The following is a 19,089-nucleotide window of genomic DNA, read 5'->3' as shown; positions in this document are numbered from 1 at the left end:
AACGCATTTTAAGAAATGTAAAAAATAGTTTATTAGAAAAGTTAATGGAATATAAATTCACTTTTTTATATTGATTTTATTATAATAAAATGTGAGTGAAGTGAGTTAATGGAAGATGACTCGTATTATGGGACGGACCGAAATGGTAAAATGTAACTCTTATTTTTTTTATTGTGTTATAGTCATATTTTTAATAGGAGGAATTTAATTAAAAAAAGAAATGGGAAAAAAAGATATTTGCAACATGTTGAGAAGAATCCTTCATTTCAGAATTTACCATAAGGGAGTGGATCCTCTGCTGTGGATCATTTCCAAAGGTGCTACAGTACTGTTTTGTTCCTTTTTTTTCTTGTTATTTTTTTCTTTCATCTTTTTTTCTTCTTTCTTTCCCATATTACTATAACCTACCAATTTTCTTATCAACAAGAGTGCTGCTATTTTAATTTTCTAAGAAATACTCCCTCTGTCCCTTAAATATTGTCTCAATTTGATTCGACACGAGTTTTAAGAAATGTAATGAAAAAGTGAGTTGAAAAAGTTAGTGCAAGGAGAGTCCTAATATTAGTTTTATAATAAAATGTGATTAAGAATGAGTTAGTGGAATATGAGGTCCCCTCCAAAAAATGGTCAAAAGTGAAATGAGACAAATTTTGTAGGACAGACAAAAATAGAAAAATGAGACAAATTTTCAGAGACGTAGGGAATATATAGTAATGGAAAATTATTTTGTAAGCACATAAATTATTTAATAGAGTGTAATTATTTAATAGAGCTCATAAAAATATAAAAACGACTGTGCTTATTCCAAATAAAGTTGCTTTGTTTTACTTCTTTCTATCGCTCTATTCGCGCCGGATTTGCTTCCGAGCACCACTGATGGTACTTGGAATTGCTTTGTGACTCAACTTATTTTTAACACAAGTATACCCACAAGCGTACGGGGCTAATGTAGCAAATAGTAAGCAAAGAGTATCGTATCCACAAAGACAATGAGTGTCAACCTAATTACCACGAACCAACCTCAACTACTATCTAGATGAATCGGAAAGTTTGGGTTTTCTAAATCTATTTAAAAGCAAGGTAAAAACAATTAAAAACAACTAAAGAACTAAAAGCAAATAAGAAAACGAATGTAGATCAAAGATGAGAAAGGTAGAATCCTACGGGATCGATAACAACTATCATATGCTCAACTAATTTCCAAACTATGCTAACAAAGGGTCTCAAGGGTTATTAAGCTATCACTAAGGTAAACTATATCTTTTCTCAAAGCATATAATTTGTAGATTGCTACTTAGAACCGAAGTCTCCTTCCTAGAACTAAGGCAACAACTCCTAATAGCTCCTAAGATACTTAGCTTCATTCAAAGGCTCAAATCTCTCGATTATATTGGCAAAGACGTCAATTTCTTCTCTTTCAAATTAAACTACTCACTTCTCAGTTCTTGTAGTAAAATCCACATGCATTTATAAGGTGATCAGTCAAATAAATGTATAAGCACAGAAGAAATCAAAATAACCACATGAGCCAAGGCATAGAAAAAGGAAATCAATTAAACATAAGAATCATTGTATCTCCCCCGTAGAATTCTTCGAAGGATTTAGCTACTCATATTCATCACAAAAGTCAAAGAAATATTCAAAAACATTGTTTGAACAAGAATAAAACTAAAGGTAGAAACTCCTAGAATTGGATTGGGCGGATTGGAGGCCTCGTCTTCAATCTTGCGATGAATACTCGTCCTCTGCTTGTTCTTCTCTTCTTCCTAGGTGAAAAAGTAGTATTTTTGGGGTAGGAGGCGTGTAAGTTGTGTTTGGAGGCGTTTCCTAGGCATATATATACCTAGGGTTGACTTTGGGCCCGAAATAAGCTGTCCGACGAAGCTGGCGGGTCGCCAGGTTGGGTGTGCGTCGAAGCTGGCGAGTCGTCAGCTGCTTACGGCGTTTTTTTTCGTGTTTTGCTGGCGGGTCGCCAGGTTCGTTTGCATACAAACCTGACGGGTCGCCAGCTATGTCACTGCTCTGCGCAGTCTTGGTAAAACGGCCATAACTTCTTCTACCGAACTCCGATTGAGACGTTTAAGATATCCACGCGAAGCTCTTTCGAAGACGAAGAGAATGGTATGCATTACATGCGAATCGAGACTTCAAAATCTCTAGAAAAGCTGTCTCAAATATTGAGCAGCTGCACATCCATATATTTTGTACATTTTTCTACATATTCTTTACAAAATGGTCAAAATACCAACATAATAGAGAAGTAGCTATAACCATGTCTCAAAGTACACAATATATGATCAAAACCAAGTAAAACTACCCTCTAAATTCATGTAAAATCCAAGTGAATCACTTTGTTATATTTATCATTTTACATATTTTGTGGCTACGTAGATGTGCTCAGAAAATGCTCAGTTATTTTAGTTTTTGCTAACAAATGTGCTTGCAATGTTGTTAGAAATTTGCAAGCACACCCGTGCTGCTCAGTTTTTGGTGGTTGGAAACAATTTTCCAAACTAAGAATGTAACATCTTTTATGGAACAAATTAAAAAAGAAAGCGTGACATTTATTATAGGATGGAAGGAATACCATATTTTTCAAGATTGTACTATATAAAGTTCAATTGATAGTTTTGATAACTTACGTGTAGACCATGATAATTTTATGTCTTTTAAAGTATAGTTCTATTAATAATTATATTAAATAATTTATAAATTTTGCAAGATCAATCACACAGTTTAATACGACGACTATATCTACATAATATTTCTTGATCTAGTTAGGGTATTAGGGAGTATTATAAATAGGAGTCTTTGCTATCTTTTGAATTAATTATTGAAAAAATACAATTATCTTTTATGGTATTTTACTTTTCTGCAATTTACTTTTTTCAATCTTTGTTCATCGGTTGCTCAACGGAATTCCTTCCGCGAACGGACCTCTTTTATCCGGCGATTTCTCGTCATTATTCATATCAATGTGATAGAACTATTTAAATTTTTTTGCAAGATTTGATAAATTTTGAACTTATGTACCGTATTAAATAAGTTATGAGCGAATACAAAAATAATGAGTTACGCTATATTTTACAAATAGAAAAATAAAATAGTAGCAATGTTATCTATAAAGAAAATCACTAACTAAATTTTTAATCAACGAAAGAAAGAAAAACAAAAAAGGCGAAAGAAAAAATTAATAGTAAGAGATATAGGAATAAAACACTGTAGCACCATTGGAAATGAATAAAATATTTAAGGATAGAAAGAAGTAAAAGTAGGAATCTCATATTTGCGTTAACGACAGTGTTTCACTCCACAGCACCCTCTGTGTTTAATCCACAGCAGAGTATCCACTCCCTCTCCTCATCTCTCACTAATTCGCCTACATCACTGCTCCGAGTCTCCGACCATTGCTGAGACTTCTCCGATTCCACCGACCTTAACCAGCAAACCCTCTTAGCTTCTCCTTCCGTTCTCCGCTTACCAGGTGCCGTTTCAAAATGTAAACTTTTATTGTATATTCAGTTCGATTTTGGCATGCCTATTATTAGTTGTTGGTTTTATTGTATATTCAGTTCGATTTCTGGTAAATGACAATGCCTAATCCAGTTGACCTAGAATTTGAACTTTAATAAAATTAGTTAGGCTACAAATTTCTGCCAAAATGTAAATTTTATCCTTTTTCAATTCCTTCTTTATTTTATGGGTTCAAGCTGAATTTGGCAATTTCCTTACTCAAGATATAGGGATTGGCATTGTAACAAAATCAACTTCTTTATCGTCTATTGTCTGCCTTTATGCAAATGTTCAAGTCTGAAGATGTTGTAAGTATATTCTTTTCGGCTTTCACATATCAAGAATGACTTCTTCATCAGCTTCCTCTTTGCTTAATGCTTATAGTTTTTGTTGTCTTCAATGTCGCGAAATACTATAGGCTTCTTGAATGTGCAATTCTTCAACTGGTTGACTGCAGTATGCGCACTGTTTTCCTTGCGAAATAAAACAATTGCTAATGTCATGTTTATCAAATTAATATTTCCTCATTGTTTATCTTTTTGCAAGCTAACAGATGCCTTCTTAGTAAGATGGGAGTGACGAAGACACAGTAGAAAAATTGGTGGAGATGAGACTGAAATGAACTTGGAAACCAAGAAATGGTGGTTGGTATTTATTGAAAAACTATAAGGTTTTTTGGCTCAATTTTTAACGAAATAAAAAAATATACATTTCTTTCACCCAATTGGCACTTTAAATTAGTATAGATATAGATATAGATATAATATAGATATAGATTGTCCATACTCCATCACATCATCTCATTGCGATGGAGTTGTCCTCGGTGTTGGGACACGGCTTTCAACCTGTATTTCGTTTCAATTCAACCATCAATAATTCCAGCCAGATTGCAGCCACTACGCCGGTGCGTATTGCCAATCCAATTTGTTCTAATGATGCTTCAGTACATCCTCAAGTTCGGACCAAATCACTCAGAAAAGTATCCAAGGAAACAACAGAATCTGCAATTCGCGATATTCAAGATTCTTCTGATTTGGAGTCTGCTCTCTTAAGGTGTTTGTTTCTTATCGTTTCTGTTTTCTTCTTAAAAAAACCTTTTTTGGGCAACTAAATGTATAGCAGCTGTCCATAGCCGCAGAATTGTTTCTTTCCTTGATATCTGCCAATATTTATTATTGTTTGTTGGTATTATGAAGCTGAAATTCGAAAAATTAAGAGTTAGTCTTGTATTTTTAGAACTAGGTATTTACTCCCAAACGATTTTCTATGCTCAATTTGAACTATAGACTGATTTGTCAGTGTTAACATGTTTATGAGAATATCCTTAGCTAATTACTGTGCCGGTGATTTACAATATTCACATAAATCTTTTTTCATCTGATACGCTAAGATACTGCGGGGAATGTGAATTTTTCTCCATGTTTATCATGAATATTTGGTTTACCTCTTTATGTATTTTGAGCACTAAGTTCGACCAAATTGGGGTGTCATGATGGGAAGCATTCCCTCGGCTATGCTCATTAAGTGAATGTTCACCTCACCTTAAACCAAACAAAAGCACAAGTATAACATATCATTCTGCTTGCAGGTCAGGAGAGGCGTTGAGAGTGCAACATCTGAATATCATATTGCGTTATTTTGGGAAGTTTAACAGACGGAAGGATGTCTGCCAGGTTCTAATTAATTGCAGATGTGCTGTTATTTCTTTCTTTTATCCTTGTAGCACATCTTGTTCACAGTATTTTGATGCACATGCTTGTCAATTGTTTCTCTTACCATAGCATGTAGACATTGGGATTTAATAATGAGTTAAGGCCAAAAATGGTCCCACACATATGGCTGTTTTACCAATTTGGTCCCCAACATTATCTTTTTAATTATTTGGTCCCTCACAAATTAACTCTAACCCGAATCGGTCCCAACTTGACGGAACCGTCAAGAATAGACGGTAATGATAACGGCGAAGCTCTGCGACTCGTGCAAGTCGGCTTCCGCCACCGTCTTCTGCCGCGCCGACTCTGCCTTCCTCTGCCGCGCGTGCGACGCCGACGTCCACGCGGCAAACGAGCTGGCTTCGCGCCACGGCCGCGTCTGGATCTGCGAGGTCTGCGAGCAGGCCCCTGCCTCCTTCACCTGCAAGGCCGCCGCCGCCGCCCTCCACTCCGCCAACCCGCTCGCCCGCTGCCACGACCACCTCCCCGTCTCGCCCTTCTACGACGCTGATGCCGCCGCTGCCGGCTCTGAGGAGGAGGCCGAGGCAGCGTCGTGGCTCCTGCCCGACCCGAGAGGAATCCGGGTTGCTGGAGTACATGTTGCTGTTCTCCGATGTGGATCCGTATCTGGATGAGGATCTCCTCACCAAATCGTCGATAGCAGGATAAATCCAATTTAATTTCCTTAATTTCTCCTCCCCAACCAACCCTCCATCTTTTTATCAACTGCTAGCTCGCAAACCGTTTCCATAAAAACCCCAACGCCCAATTTTCTTCAGCAATCGCCGGCCATGACGCCCGCCGGAGCATTCGCTGGTCTGTTCATCCTGCTGACGGTCTACTGCAAGCCGCACCAAATCGTCGATAGCGAGCACAAGCATTACTCCATCGTTGACGGAGTCGTGCTGGTGCAGAACAAGCTCTGAATAATAGACGGTAATGTATATTACATGAGGGTTTTGAGGCGGCATGGGTTGCGGCGGGTTGAGGCGGGGGAGGGGTTACCGTCTATTCTTGACGGTTCCGTCAAGTTGGGACCAATTCGGGTTAGAGTTAATTTGTGAGGGACCAAATAACCAAAAAGATAATGTTGGGGACCAAATTGGTAAAACAACCATATGTGAGGGACCATTTTTGGCCTTAACTCTTTAATAATGAACTCGCTGACTGTATTGTTTGTTCTGATTAGTGATTAGTGATTACTGATGTCAATAAAGCAATTTGTCATTTTCTTGATTAGCTAGTGTGTCGTAGTGAAATAAAATATTCCTTTTAACTTTTTCTTAATAACACAAACTTTGAGCACAGACTTATGCTGATATTTATAGGCCTGAAAGAGATCTTTGCAAAGGCAGATCCCCAACATTACAATGGTGTCTTTGTTATATAACCCGTGCATAAAATGTCTAAGTTCACTTTGTGTGTAGCATATAGATACTGTTAATGCAGACTAGGAAACAAGGAGTCTTTTGGTGTAAACCAGACAGCCATTGAAATCATAAATATTTTCTAGTAGTCAAATCCATGTATATATGGTTGAACAACTAACAAATCATATGCAAAATAGCATGCGCCATTTAATACCTGTTTACAGCTTTGGCATTTTGAGATGTTCCCATTTTGTTATAAAATGATTAGAATCTTGTTGTTATACCTTGTCATTCAGATTTTCATTTTACCCTTAAGTTTTGGTTTCCTTGAGCAAAAATTTGAGGCTGTTGCTGTAGATATTTTTCTTTCCCGATTTATGGCTATCTGGTATTATTTTCTACTTGATAGATATGAATCATATGATCCAATGCTATGTCATATCAGTTTATATGTGCTTTTATGAGGGTTTTCTCCTACTGACACTCTTTCTGATAAAAACGGTTTACAATAAAGGAAAAACTCATCATCTTGTTGTTATAATATGCCACTTGGAATTTTTGCAGCTTTTTGATTGGATGCGGCGTCATGGAAAAACTAATATTGCTTCCTACAGCAGTTACATAAAGTTTGTGGGGAGGGATTCTAATGCTGCGAAGGCCTTAGAGATATACAATAGCATCAAAGATGACTCTACAAGGAGCAATGTATCTGTTTGTAACTCCACACTAAGTTGTCTAATTAAATGTGGCAAGTTCAACAGCAGCCTCAAGCTATTTAATCAAATGAAGCAAGCTGGTCTCATACCTGATATTGTAACTTATAGTACGGTATGTTACTCTATGTTTAACACCACCTTCGTCTTTTAAAAACAAAAACTTTTGAAACGCCACGGGTTTTAATGCGCAATTGGTAAAGTAAGAGAGAGATAGAAAGAAAAAGTGGTTGAAATATTGTTAGTGGAGAATAGGTCTCACCTCATTAGAGAGAATTTTTTTTAAAAATAGAAAGTTTCTAATTTTAAGGGACGGACCAAAATGGAAATAGTTTCTATTTTTAAGGGGCGGAGGTAGTATTACAAATAGAAGCCGATGTGGATTGAATAATCATATGCAACAAACACTCTTTTTCATGTTGTTATTCACATAGTGCAAGAGTACCCAGTATATTAATAACAATCTTAAATTGTGAACTCACATGCACAAGAGTTGATACCATAGCTGCTTGTAAAATATATTCAGATAGGTAAGAAAATTAACAATTTCTTGTTGTCATCAAATGGCTGTTTGCGGAGTTCTTCAGTTTTCATATGACCTCACAATTTTTATTTTCGTCATTTTAGCTACTTTCGGGTTGTGCCAAGGTCAAAGGTGGTTACTCTAAGGCAATGGAACTGGTCCATGAAATGAAATCCAGGGGATTGAGTATGGATGATGTACTGTACGGAACACTAATATCAGTTTGTGCTTCAAATAATCAATGCGAAGAAGCGGAAAAATACTTTGATGAGATGAAGTCAGAAGGAAATTTACCTAATGTCTTTCACTACAGCTCTTTGTTAAATGCATATGCTATTGATGGGAATTATAGGAAGGCTGATAAAGTAATTCAAGACATGAGATCTGCAGGATTAACTTTGAACAAGGTGTATTTCTGAATTCCCAGCCTTTATTGTGCAGACCTTATCCAATTATATGGCTATGTGCTGGTAATATTGTTTATCGCAGAGAATTAATCTATGTTCATGTCGATTAAAAGTAAATGATGTAGAAAAATTTCATCGAGTATCTTTTTGCACATATTAACCTTAGAATTGGAGATATGGGGAAGAAAGGGAAATAATTGGTATCAGCAAGCAAGGCAGAAAGCATTAACTTATTTTATTGCTCCCTTTCTCGCTAAAGTTGAGGGCCCAACTTAGTGTTTATTGTAATGATGATATCATTGATATAGCAAACTATAATTATTATCAGCCTTTGTAGGTAACCCGAGCATATTATTTGTGCTCTGAAACTCCATCTTTTCTTATTTAGAAAAGATCAGTTAGGTCTAGGCATACTTATCAGTTATAGATGTGTAATTCTACTGAGTGCCAATGCTTTGTGAAATATAGCTCCTTGTGCCCAATGATGACTGCTTGAAGTTGGGGAATGATTTCTGCTAGCAAATATTTTACATCTTGCTGATTGTGTGGTATTTTTTCAGGTCATTCTCACAACTCTGCTGAAAGTATATGTTAGAGCAGGGCTATTTGAGAAATCAAGAGAACTGCTAGATGAACTGCAAGCTTTAGGCTATGCTGAAGATGAGGTGACAATGAATCTACATTTTGCATCCATTTTGTGTTTCTATTGAAGTTCAAAATGATCTGCATGTATGGTGCGTGCCTGTGATGTAGTGATTAGTAAATGAGCTAATATATAATGATACCATTTTGCTTTTATATAGATAAAAAATAGCAACAAAGATAAAAATGGCCATTTTGGCTTAAACTGCTGTTTTGCCCTTAATTTGTGTGCATTAGCATTAATTCACGCCTAAGAAGCTTCATGCATGTGAATTGTGGCAAAATGAGTCAATTCATGACTAAGAAGCTTTGTGGTGGTAGATTGTAGCAAAATAGGGTACATTCACGACTATAAAGCATTTTGGCCATGAATTGTAGGATCAATATGATCAATTCACGACTAAGAAGCTTCATGGTTGTGAATTGTAGGCAAAATTGGGTCAAGTCAAGACTAAGGAGCTTCGTGGTTGTGCATTATTATGATAAGGGTAAAATTGTAAGAGTGGTTTTGCTTTACAACATTATGTTTTAGTTTGTAATATCTTTAAAAATTGTACTTTTTTTTATAACTACAATTGCATCATGCTGCAATTGGGGCAACTTTAGATTTCGCAATCAAATTGGGGAGTTTCTAGAGCCGCTGCTAACTTATCTGTCACTAACTTTGCAGATGCCATACTGTTTGCTGATGGATGGCCTTGCTAAGTCTGGGAAACTTGTAGAGGCTAAAATAGTTTTTGATGAAATGAGGAGAAAGGAAGTGAAAAATGGTAAGTGCATGGAAACAGTGGAAACTTTGTCTCTAATAATAGGAAACAAATTATATTTGTAACACCCACTAACCTCACAGCCTGAAACCAAATAAGTTTTTCTTGAACTTTGTTTGGAACAGATATAAGAACCAGAAATTTAAAATCTTTATGATCACAATTCACAAGATTTAATGCACATATGAGAATAGCCGTCAGTAGCAAATTCTCTAGTAATGGTCTGAAGGAGTGGAGACAATTTTAAAATGTTGCAAATTCTCTGTTTGTTTCTATGTAGTTTGAAATGCAGAATAATTTCACGATGTGGACATGTATTTTAGTTTTTTTTTTATCTTACATTTCTGAATCTCCTTTTGGAGTTACCTACATTACCATACTAATTACAATCTTGGCTCAAAACACATGTAGATGGTTACTCCTACAGCATAATGATTTCAGCCCTCTGCCGTGGCAAACTGATTGATGAAGCAAAACAGCTGGCTAGTGAATTTGAGATGAAGTATGACAAATACGATGTGGTTATTTTGAATTCAATGCTATGTGCCTATTGTAGATCAGGTGACATGGAGAATGTAATGAAGATGATGAAGAAAATGGATGATTCAGCAATTAGTCCTGATTGGAGTACCTTCAAAATTTTAATAAAATATTTCTGCAAGGAGCAGCTGTATTTACTTGCCTATCGTACAATGGAGGATATGCACAGCAAAGGTCACCAGCCTCTGGAGGTAATATATTGTATGCCGCAGAACAGAAGTACTGTTTTCTGAGCCCCAAATGATTTTATTTGTTCTTGTAGCTTTTACCTGAGGCATAATCAATATGCTCACCTGTTGTGCATGTTCTCTTCTCATTTAGGAACCACGCTAAGAGGCTGGTTTTTTTGAGAAAATTGGTGAAATGTTTGCATTTGTCCTGAGCATTCTGTAAAATTACAAATAACAGATTTAGATTTGAGGACTTATATTCGCAACAGCAAATTCAGAGAACTTGTTTGCAATGAGTTTGATAAATATTTTAAATCATTTTTGAGTGATTTTTCTGAATTTTTTCGAGGGGGGATTTTTTTTCTGGATTTTATAAAAAGGTCCTCTAAATCATCCCATCAAATCCAAATCTCCAAATCCATTTGCTATATGAATGAAATTTGTTTCCTTGATTTTTTTGTTGCCCCAGTGATTCAGAAAAAGGCTTGGGAGACTATTAGTTGAGGTTGAGTTATGCAATTATTTGAAGGATGAGAAACTATTATATTTGGTTGATTTTGTAATTGTTTTATTACTTTGAGAGGTTTGATCTACAGAATAATATCATTTGTAATATTCAAATTTTACTTTAGTCTTTCCTCACCATTTACTTACCGATAATTGTCATCTCATGATTTAATGAATATAATCCTACATGTGGTGAAGCAGTAACTGCTAAAAGATCAAACAATGTAAAGATGATGGAAATGACTCCAGTTACTATGATAGGACATGCTAAGAATAGTAGAACTCATTGAATTAGCTCCACATTTATTTAAAGTTTTTATCTTTGCAGGATCTCTGTGTCTCTTTGATGAAATCTCTGGGTTCAATGGGTGCATATTCAGAAGCATTTTCAGTATATACTATGCTGAAATATAGCAAGAGAACGATGAATAAGGCCCTTCATGGAAAAATTTTACACATTTTACTTTCAGGTGGACTTCTTAAAGAAGCATATCTAGTTGTCAAGGTACGAGTTCTGTTTTGAGTATCTAAATAGATTATCGTTCTCTGTGGCCTACGTATTTATTGCTCTTCCATTTCATCAGGATAATGCAGAGTTAATCCCTAAGCCAGCCATTAAGAAGTTTGCTATCTCCTTTATGAGGAACGGCAACATAAACTTAGTAAATGATGTGATCAAATCTATTCACAACTCAAACTACAAGATTGATCAGGTAGTCATATATCACCATGGCAAAATGTGCTTCTATGTCTGCTCCTTTACCCGTTCTTGCTTCTCTTAAGCATGTACGAATATCCCATTGTACTCAAGTGTAGTACAGGTCTTATTTCTATCTTGCTTTAAACCTCATTGAATTTTTGTATTTCGAATTTAGTCATTTATTGCCTCATATGTTACAGGATATATTTCACTTGGCCATTTCCCGTTACATTGAGCAACCCGAAAAGAAAGACCTGCTTCTTCATTTGCTACAGTGGATGCCTGGTCAAGGTTATGCTGTTGATTCAACTACAAGTGATATGATACTCAAGAATTCACACTTCTTTGACCAGTCAATTGCAGAATTAATGTATAAGCATCATACCGTGTTGAAGACAAATAAATTACGTAGAGAGGAGCAACGGACGAACATGAGTTCTTAGCGTTTAAGGTGTGCTTTTGATATGATCGAGAATAAAGATATGCATGATATTTAGGCGTTACCTTTATCCTAGGAATTTGTTCCTTTCTTGGCTGGGGTTCGTCCCAATCTTTTCTCTATCAATTTCAGTTTTCTGTATTTTATTCCAGATTTCTTTATCTATGGTTCAATATGTTTCGTATGCAGCTATCTTTTCGAATGCATATCAGCTTAAATTTAATATGCCCTGTGTTAGATGAATGCAAAAGTTGACTTAATGAAGAGGTACTTAAAGGCAAAACCTTCAGTTTAGCTTTGTAACCTTTTGCATTTTGATGACTATATATCTTGTACTTGAATTTACTAATAATTCCTTACTGGAAATTGTGCAAAGTGTTCTCCTCAGTGAATTTTCTTGCAGTTGGAAAATGAAATCTGCCCTTTTCTGGATTTTTTGTCCTTGGTCTCTGATGTAACTCGTTTTCTTGCTGAATCTGCACAAGGTACAATTTTCATGTTCTAGAAGTTTAAGGAATGCTTATAGAAAAGTTACTGCATGGCATGACTCAAGTAGGATAACACTAGTAATAGCTTGAAACTATTTACCAGTTTTATATTCGCAACTTCTTGATAGAGTTTCAAATTAAAACTACTCTAGTGATGTTAAATTTTGATGGGTACTTCCTCTCACTCAGTTGGCAAGTTAGATTCACATTTTGGTATTTTCACGATGATAGTTATTAACTTATTATAGATGTAGATTCTGTTATTGGCTTCAATAATTTTACTTCGTATTTATTTTCCCCCTATAATTTTTTTTCTTTACATCAGTGTCTCACTATATAAGATTTATTCAACCATCCAAGTATGACATTGACATAGAGAAATGTGTAAGAAATTGTTTGATTTATGAGCTCTGGAAGATCATACACTAAAAGTATTTGTAAAGTGTATGAACGAAGTACCTGTAAGGTTACAAGAAATTGGTGCTATGATTGTCATTGCTTTATTTGATAAAAACTGGTAGCGGAAATTGATCGTGAATAAAACTGGACAGGACAAGGTTGTGAAGGACAAGTAAGACTGGTTTAATGTTATTTTGTGGAGGTCAAAATGTTATGATCAATATGTTGTTGTGTGTTAGTTAAAACCATTATTTTTCATTGTATTTATCACTAAACATAACACTATATATTGAGATACAAATATAAACTGTTTAATGTCATGTTTCATGGAGTATCAAACTTAATATGACATTAAATCTTCATGTATCATTGAATTTTAAACTTTGTATGATATTAAATGTTGCTACTTCTGTTAGAGGGTTTGATTAAACCGTAAGTAGGTTTATTGAACTAAAAATATATAGCTAAAAGAAGACACGTTGACCCTTGGCTTTATATCGAGAAGATAATTGGAATTTCCCTTGTAATAAATAACTAATGTAACTACTAAGGCCCAAGCATAAGAAACCATATCATTGAGAATGTTAACAGAAACACCTCAGTTTGCAACTATTTTAAAATAAATAAGGAGATCGTTTCTTATTCTTAAAATAAATATTTTGCAGAACTCTCTAGTTTTAATATCTTAGTTGAATCATCAGATCTTAAGGCTCCATGGCCTATTTTATCTAAGATACCTGATCTAACGTCAGGCTCATATACAAGTTGTATTCAGTGGCATATTGTCACACCCCAACCACTCTCTGATAATTTATAATAAATGAATACCACTTGAAATAAAGTAACTACATATCCATATGTATCTGATAATTTATAATAAATGAATACCACTTGAAATAAAGTAACTACATATCCATATGTATACATATGCCACTTTGTTCAAATTATTATTCTGTGACAAATCAGGTCTGGTATGTGTCCGGAATTTCCAATATGCCAATATGATTGATCCAAAGGTTGCACTGTGATTTAACCCGTAGGTACCAATATAATTTGACCCGGAGGTCCTATGATTCGACCCGTAGGTCCCAATATGATTTGACCCGAAGATTTCTAATATTTCCATTGTGATTTCAGATCAAGGGCAAGACCGTCACAGATCCTTTTTAATCAATTGAAGTATTTTTAATCAATTGAAGTACATAATTCCAATACTATACGAAATTATACCTATCTATGCTATATTCCATCTATGCTATATTCCACAATCAATATCAATGACATATAACTATATCAAGTTGACGTCATATAATTTAAATATTCACTCTAAGTCAATACACATATACACACCTGATTATAACAAGTAATTTAACCGAACTCATAGCAAGTAATTTAACCGAACTCTAGATTCCTCTTTCCGTTCTGTGCCTCTACATCCAAATTTTATTTTTCTTTTGCATGCTCGTCCAGTCTTCTTCTAAGTTTCTTTTTTTTTTCTCATTTCTCTCCCTCATTTATCAATGATTTTTTTGCTTCTAATGTTATTATTTTTATTTATTATCCTCCTCATTTTCTATTACTATCCATGTAATAAAATGATTCATCCTTTCATACTACACACGTCAATTGCATGAGATGAAATTGCCATCTCCTCCTCGTTTTCTCTTATACGTGTCCTCATTTCAAACCACTTAACCAACTTAAATAATATTATTACATAAGAAAATCAAGCTCGCATATGTAGAAATACATTACTAGTACTAAAATATTGGAAGTCCTTTCACATACACAAAAGCATGTATATATTTTAATTACTTTCATTAATTATATTTCTAAAATAGTGTATACATTTATATATTACATATACGTAGTTTAACTATTACTTAATTATGAAAATTTATTTAATACCATTGCTTAATAAATTCATGTCCATAATATTAATAGACAAAATAATAGTCGTATACAAAAATATAAAATGATACACATACTTTGGTCAAGGATGTTACACATATGATTTTCCATATGCTCAAGGATGTTACACATATGATCTTCCATATAAATGTAGCTTAAAATATGCTGACTTTAGGAACCAATGTCTCTTGGAATTCATTGTAGCAATTATAGACCTTTCCATTTAGTTTATTATGTTCTACTCATTAAAATTAATTTTCAGCATCACCGGTATTTTCTTCTACTGTATTTTTTTTCAAGAAAACCTTGGAACCAATTATCTAGTACTATGCAATATATAGTAATTGTTTTGGAATATCTTATTTGTGTTGGCAAGTGTTTCTCCCTTAATAGGAGTATAATTTATGCATACAAACATAAGAGCAAAGTGATTACACTAAAAGCTTCACTTTCCTTGCATATCACCGCCGCCTATAACATCATGTGCACGCAAAGGCGATTAATTACTCCAGGAGCATGAGGTTTTGAGAAACTGAGGATCAGAAGTAAGGGCTGTATCTCATTGGTACTCGAAACCTGGGGATTTTCCTGCAAAATCGAACATCCGACACGACTGAGTTGCGAGTAATCTAACATTATATAGGGCTGTTCCCTCAGACAATCATACCCATATCCGTAAGGAGAATACATGTATGGAGCAGCCATGAAAGGCGTCCTAGATCGATAGCCCATTTGGGGATTGGAACGCCGAGGTCGGAACTGTTTCATGCCCGGAACGTTGGTCCTCTTGGCTGATACCTGGATACAATGTCGACATGATTCTTCAGCAACTCACAGAATATGCTGACACATGTGAATTCTCGAAATGAACGGAAAAGCAGGATGTGCTTGACCTTCAACTGGCGACCATGAAGCTCAGATTCAGTCAGAAGAAGAGCTTGCTCAACAGCTTCGGTTTCAAGGAACTCAACATAGGCATACCCCTTTGGCTGCCCATACTTGTTAGTCCTGATAGTTACTCTATTCACAGTCCCACAAGACTGGAAATGCTGCTGCACTTCCTCTGGGGTACATGAATAATCCACCTATAAAGCAAAAACCGCTGTCAGATTCAATTGTCTTAGAAACAAAGCCAGTAGAGACCAGCATATGTACATTCCTTCTATTGGAACAAACTCAATTGAATAGAACAACAATAAATTAGGTCATATGTTAGTAGCAACCAAGAAAAGTATTGACCTACATGTTTAATAGCACGATCAGTGAAGGTAATATTCAAGAACATAAGGACACGACCAAAACAAACAAATATAAAAAGAATACTGCATATGTAGGAAAGTAATCTAGGATTACAAACCATAGACTGGGTAACGGTCAGTATAACAGCAATCCGATACATGCAGAACACATAATAATATGACAAGAGAAAATTAGATTTAGAGCATAAGATTCATGGTTCCATATACAATTATCTTCTGCTAGTAATTCCCATAAGCAAGCACATTAAGAAGGCAAACATCACATATACAACCATAGCTGTTTATTTCGTGGATGAAGGACACATCATAAAAGATAGTAGTCAATAGATTGAAGACCGATAATATAATGGAATTTACAGATACTAACATGTAACCTGTGATAAGCCCAACAAATTAATAAACTCCAGTAAATAAGAAAACAAGTCAATATCTCGAAACATGATACTCCTCCCGTCCCACAAAAAGAGTCCTCTTTTGCCATTTCCGTCCGTCCTACAATAAGAGTTCTATTTCACTTTTACCATAAATGGTAAGTAGGGCCCACATTCCACCAACTTATTCCATTCACATTTTATTATAAAACTAATATATATAAGTGAGACTCATATTCCAGTAACTTACTCCACTCACTTTTCTTTACATTTCTTAAAACTGTGCCATAACCAAATAGGACTCCTATTACGGGACAGATGGAGTGTAAGAAACCATGCAGACATCAAAAGACGTCTCAATATCCCATAGACAAACTACTTAAGAGTTAAGACAGTGGTGGTATCCCACAAGTACAATTCATAAATACAGAAGCAGTCTCACATTGCCAACAAAGATTGATCGAGCATCCACTTCTTCCCTATTTGTCTGATTAGCTGCAGCTGCAGCGGGATCTGCTGTAATAAAAAAAATATGCATACCAATGTAAATAAACTTATTTATGCAGAATTGGATAAAGGATTACTGTCATCAATGTTATTATACAAAAAACATCACTTAAGCAAACCCCTACGAAAATAATTAGCTATATTCCAAGAGAAGCGTTGTTACCTGACAATCTTCATCCATTATCATTAATACCACAATAAAGATAACATTACCCGCTGGGATCATATGTCTTATACAAAATGTGATCCCTCTTAGATAATCAGAGACAACAACTTCAGTGATAAAAGCTAAAATCTTTAAATGTCAGTTGACAGAAAAAATCTTCCATCAATTTACATGAGATTAGCGAAACTGATGATAAGATAAGATAAGAAAAAGAACATCCATACACAAGAAGAACATATCACGACTCATACGCTAATTGCAAATTTGATAACAGAAATACCAACATTAGGAGAATGTGTGTGTGACGCTGTAGGAGGGAAAGGGGCAACCTTGAACGGCGCCCATTTCTTGTTCAACTTTCGCCTGCATTTCCCGAAGAGTGGCAGCCTCATCCTCCATCTCCTTCAGCCTCTTTTTCATATCATCCAGCTCCTTCAAACACGCGAAATCACATGTCATACCAGTTTCGATGATAGAGAGAAGGAAATCTAATGAAAATTAGATAACGCCAGAAAATGGAGATGGGACATACGACGACAGCTCCCTCTTCCGCCGCCGCCATCTCGACATCGCCTTCCATCCGATCTCTCTTTCTCTCTTCCCCTCACTCACACACATACACACACTCCCTTGCGAGAATAGAAATTCTTTGTGCACGATAAATAAAGTATATGAAGTTACAGTTTTGTCCCTGATTGGTATTTAGACAGCAAATACGGTGTACATTAGCTTAAGTAAAACAATTTATCAATTCTTTTCGTGAAATTGTTAGTAGTGGATATTAAATATTTTATCCTATAGAAATTATTTTAACTTATTACTCCCTCCCCTCCGTCCATACTAAGATAAATTAATGAAGTGTGTATATATTGAAAAAAATTATTGATATTTATAAATTAAAAATTAAAATTTAATTTTGTAAAATTAAATCTAATTTTAAAATAAAGAAATAAAGTGAAAGATGACATAAGGAAATAAGAATGATAATTTTAAAATAATATCAAATTTAGTACGTAACTAAAATAATATCATATTTAAAATATTAAAAGTTCAAAAAGACCAGATTGCTCAAACCCCTCAAAATGGCATTTTTGTCTTGAAACCGTGCAAAAGAACAGTTTTGTTAGGTTTGGTATACTGAAAAGCATGTTTTGAGCAAGTTTCGCTCGAATAGAATCTTGCTTGTATACGTAAAACTCTACAATCCACTTTTAACCCGATTCAGTATTATTCGAGCAGTCTCGCACGAATAGAATCACTATTATTATTATATTGTGTTTGCTTGTGCATTTATAAGATGTTTTACAAACATTTAAATGCATAAGAAGTAAACAAAGTCTAAGTCTTTTGCTTAGTAGACCGGTTGTGGGCGTCGTCCACTTTAATGTAACACGGTCAGATCTATGCAATGCTTTGCAAAAGAAAAAGAAGAATTTCACAACCTAGATAGGCTTTGGCTACCTATCGTGAAAGGTTGTAATGTCAGTCCGCATATTTCTAAGCCTTACTGAAATAAGATGACATTAGTGTGGTATAGCACTGAACGGATCTAACAACAAGACGTGTCTTTATGCTATCTACTGAAATACTAGGTCTTGATAAAATACTATTTCTTAATCTACATATGTTAGCATTGAGCATACGGTATTGATTATGCACTACTTTGACTTATCAAATGGTGCGGGTTTTTCGCAACCCAATAATCCTGATACATTGGGTAGTGGTGATTAATATCTAGCGGTGCTAGGATTGCTATTATGTTGAATCGTGCATGAGGTGAGTCTCGTTTGATAATGTCCTCAAGAGGAGCTCGAACAAGATTTTATTATTTGGAAAACTGACCAGTTGGAGTTTTATTACTCTATGAATAATAAATAAATGTTTCTTGCTAAGTCCACTCTTGGAATTAATAAGATATTAATTAATTAAGTCCATAGCAGACATTAATTAATTAATGGACATTTATATCTTAAGTGCGGGAAATA

At 35.1% G+C, this 19,089-nt stretch overlaps 3 protein-coding genes across 23 annotated transcripts; 2 read left to right on the top strand and 1 right to left on the bottom strand.

Annotated features, from left to right (window-relative positions):
- The first annotated feature begins 3,263 nt into the window (after positions 1 to 3,263).
- On the top strand, positions 3,264 to 12,187 carry EMB3103 (Pentatricopeptide repeat (PPR) superfamily protein). Of its 19 annotated transcripts, XM_089062759.1 has the most exons (13): positions 3,266 to 3,484; positions 3,738 to 3,821; positions 4,067 to 4,157; positions 4,400 to 4,566; positions 5,102 to 5,186; positions 7,160 to 7,423; positions 7,936 to 8,238; positions 8,799 to 8,903; positions 9,551 to 9,650; positions 10,059 to 10,378; positions 11,193 to 11,369; positions 11,449 to 11,577; positions 11,765 to 12,187. In XM_089062759.1, exons 3-13 carry the CDS (start codon positions 4,152 to 4,154, stop codon positions 12,005 to 12,007), a joined length of 1,899 nt encoding a protein of 632 aa, XP_088918885.1. In that variant the 5' UTR covers positions 3,266 to 3,484; positions 3,738 to 3,821; positions 4,067 to 4,151; the 3' UTR covers positions 12,008 to 12,187. The 19 variants fall into 19 exon arrangements, with proteins under 19 accessions (XP_088918889.1, XP_088918885.1, XP_088918884.1 ...); XM_089062758.1 differs by lacking the exon at positions 3,738 to 3,821; XM_089062762.1 differs by lacking the exon at positions 3,738 to 3,821 and having other exon boundaries at positions 4,060 to 4,157.
- On the top strand, positions 5,193 to 7,150 carry LOC148933257 (zinc finger protein CO3-like). Its single transcript, XM_089062764.1, has one exon. It carries the CDS (start codon positions 5,465 to 5,467, stop codon positions 5,858 to 5,860), a length of 396 nt encoding a protein of 131 aa, XP_088918890.1. The 5' UTR covers positions 5,193 to 5,464; the 3' UTR covers positions 5,861 to 7,150.
- A 2,950-nt stretch (positions 12,188 to 15,137) lies between the features above and the next one.
- On the bottom strand, positions 15,138 to 17,766 carry LOC125223243 (polyadenylate-binding protein 2-like). 3 transcript variants are annotated; one of them, XM_048126294.1, is made up of 6 exons: positions 17,637 to 17,766; positions 17,434 to 17,536; positions 16,874 to 16,947; positions 15,695 to 15,886; positions 15,469 to 15,599; positions 15,138 to 15,389 (listed from the first exon to the last, which is right to left on the bottom strand). In XM_048126294.1, exons 1-6 carry the CDS (start codon positions 17,682 to 17,684, stop codon positions 15,341 to 15,343), a joined length of 597 nt encoding a protein of 198 aa, XP_047982251.1. In that variant the 5' UTR covers positions 17,685 to 17,766; the 3' UTR covers positions 15,138 to 15,340. The 3 variants fall into 3 exon arrangements, with proteins under 3 accessions (XP_047982251.1, XP_047982253.1, XP_047982252.1); XM_048126296.1 differs by having other exon boundaries at positions 15,490 to 15,599; XM_048126295.1 differs by having other exon boundaries at positions 16,874 to 16,944.
- Positions 17,767 to 19,089: the final 1,323 nt, after the last annotated feature.

This window comes from Salvia hispanica, chromosome 1 (assembly GCF_029641045.1).
Source record: "Salvia hispanica isolate PSC_SH4W2 chromosome 1, Shi_PSC_v1, whole genome shotgun sequence".
In the NCBI taxonomy this organism is placed as follows: Eukaryota; Viridiplantae; Streptophyta; class Magnoliopsida; order Lamiales; family Lamiaceae; genus Salvia; species Salvia hispanica.
This window is presented reverse-complemented; position numbering and strand designations above follow the sequence as displayed.

Coding starts and splice junctions, on each gene's coding strand:
- LOC125223243 (XM_048126294.1), bottom strand. CDS start 17,684: ATGGAAGGCGATGTCGAGATGGCGGCGGCGGAAGAGGGAGCTGTCGTC. Junction 16,948..17,433: donor AGAAATGGGCGCCGTTCAAG/GTTGCCCCTTTC, acceptor TTTTTATTACAG/CAGATCCCGCTGCAGCTGCA. Junction 15,390..15,468: donor TATTCTCCTTACGGATATGG/GTATGATTGTCT, acceptor TCGATTTTGCAG/GAAAATCCCCAGGTTTCGAG.
- LOC148933257 (XM_089062764.1), top strand. CDS start 5,465: ATGATAACGGCGAAGCTCTGCGACTCGTGCAAGTCGGCTTCCGCCACC.
- EMB3103 (XM_089062745.1), top strand. CDS start 4,322: ATGGAGTTGTCCTCGGTGTTGGGACACGGCTTTCAACCTGTATTTCGT. Junction 5,187..7,159: donor GACGGAAGGATGTCTGCCAG/GTTCTAATTAAT, acceptor GAATTTTTGCAG/CTTTTTGATTGGATGCGGCG. Junction 11,578..11,764: donor CAAACTACAAGATTGATCAG/GTAGTCATATAT, acceptor CATATGTTACAG/GATATATTTCACTTGGCCAT.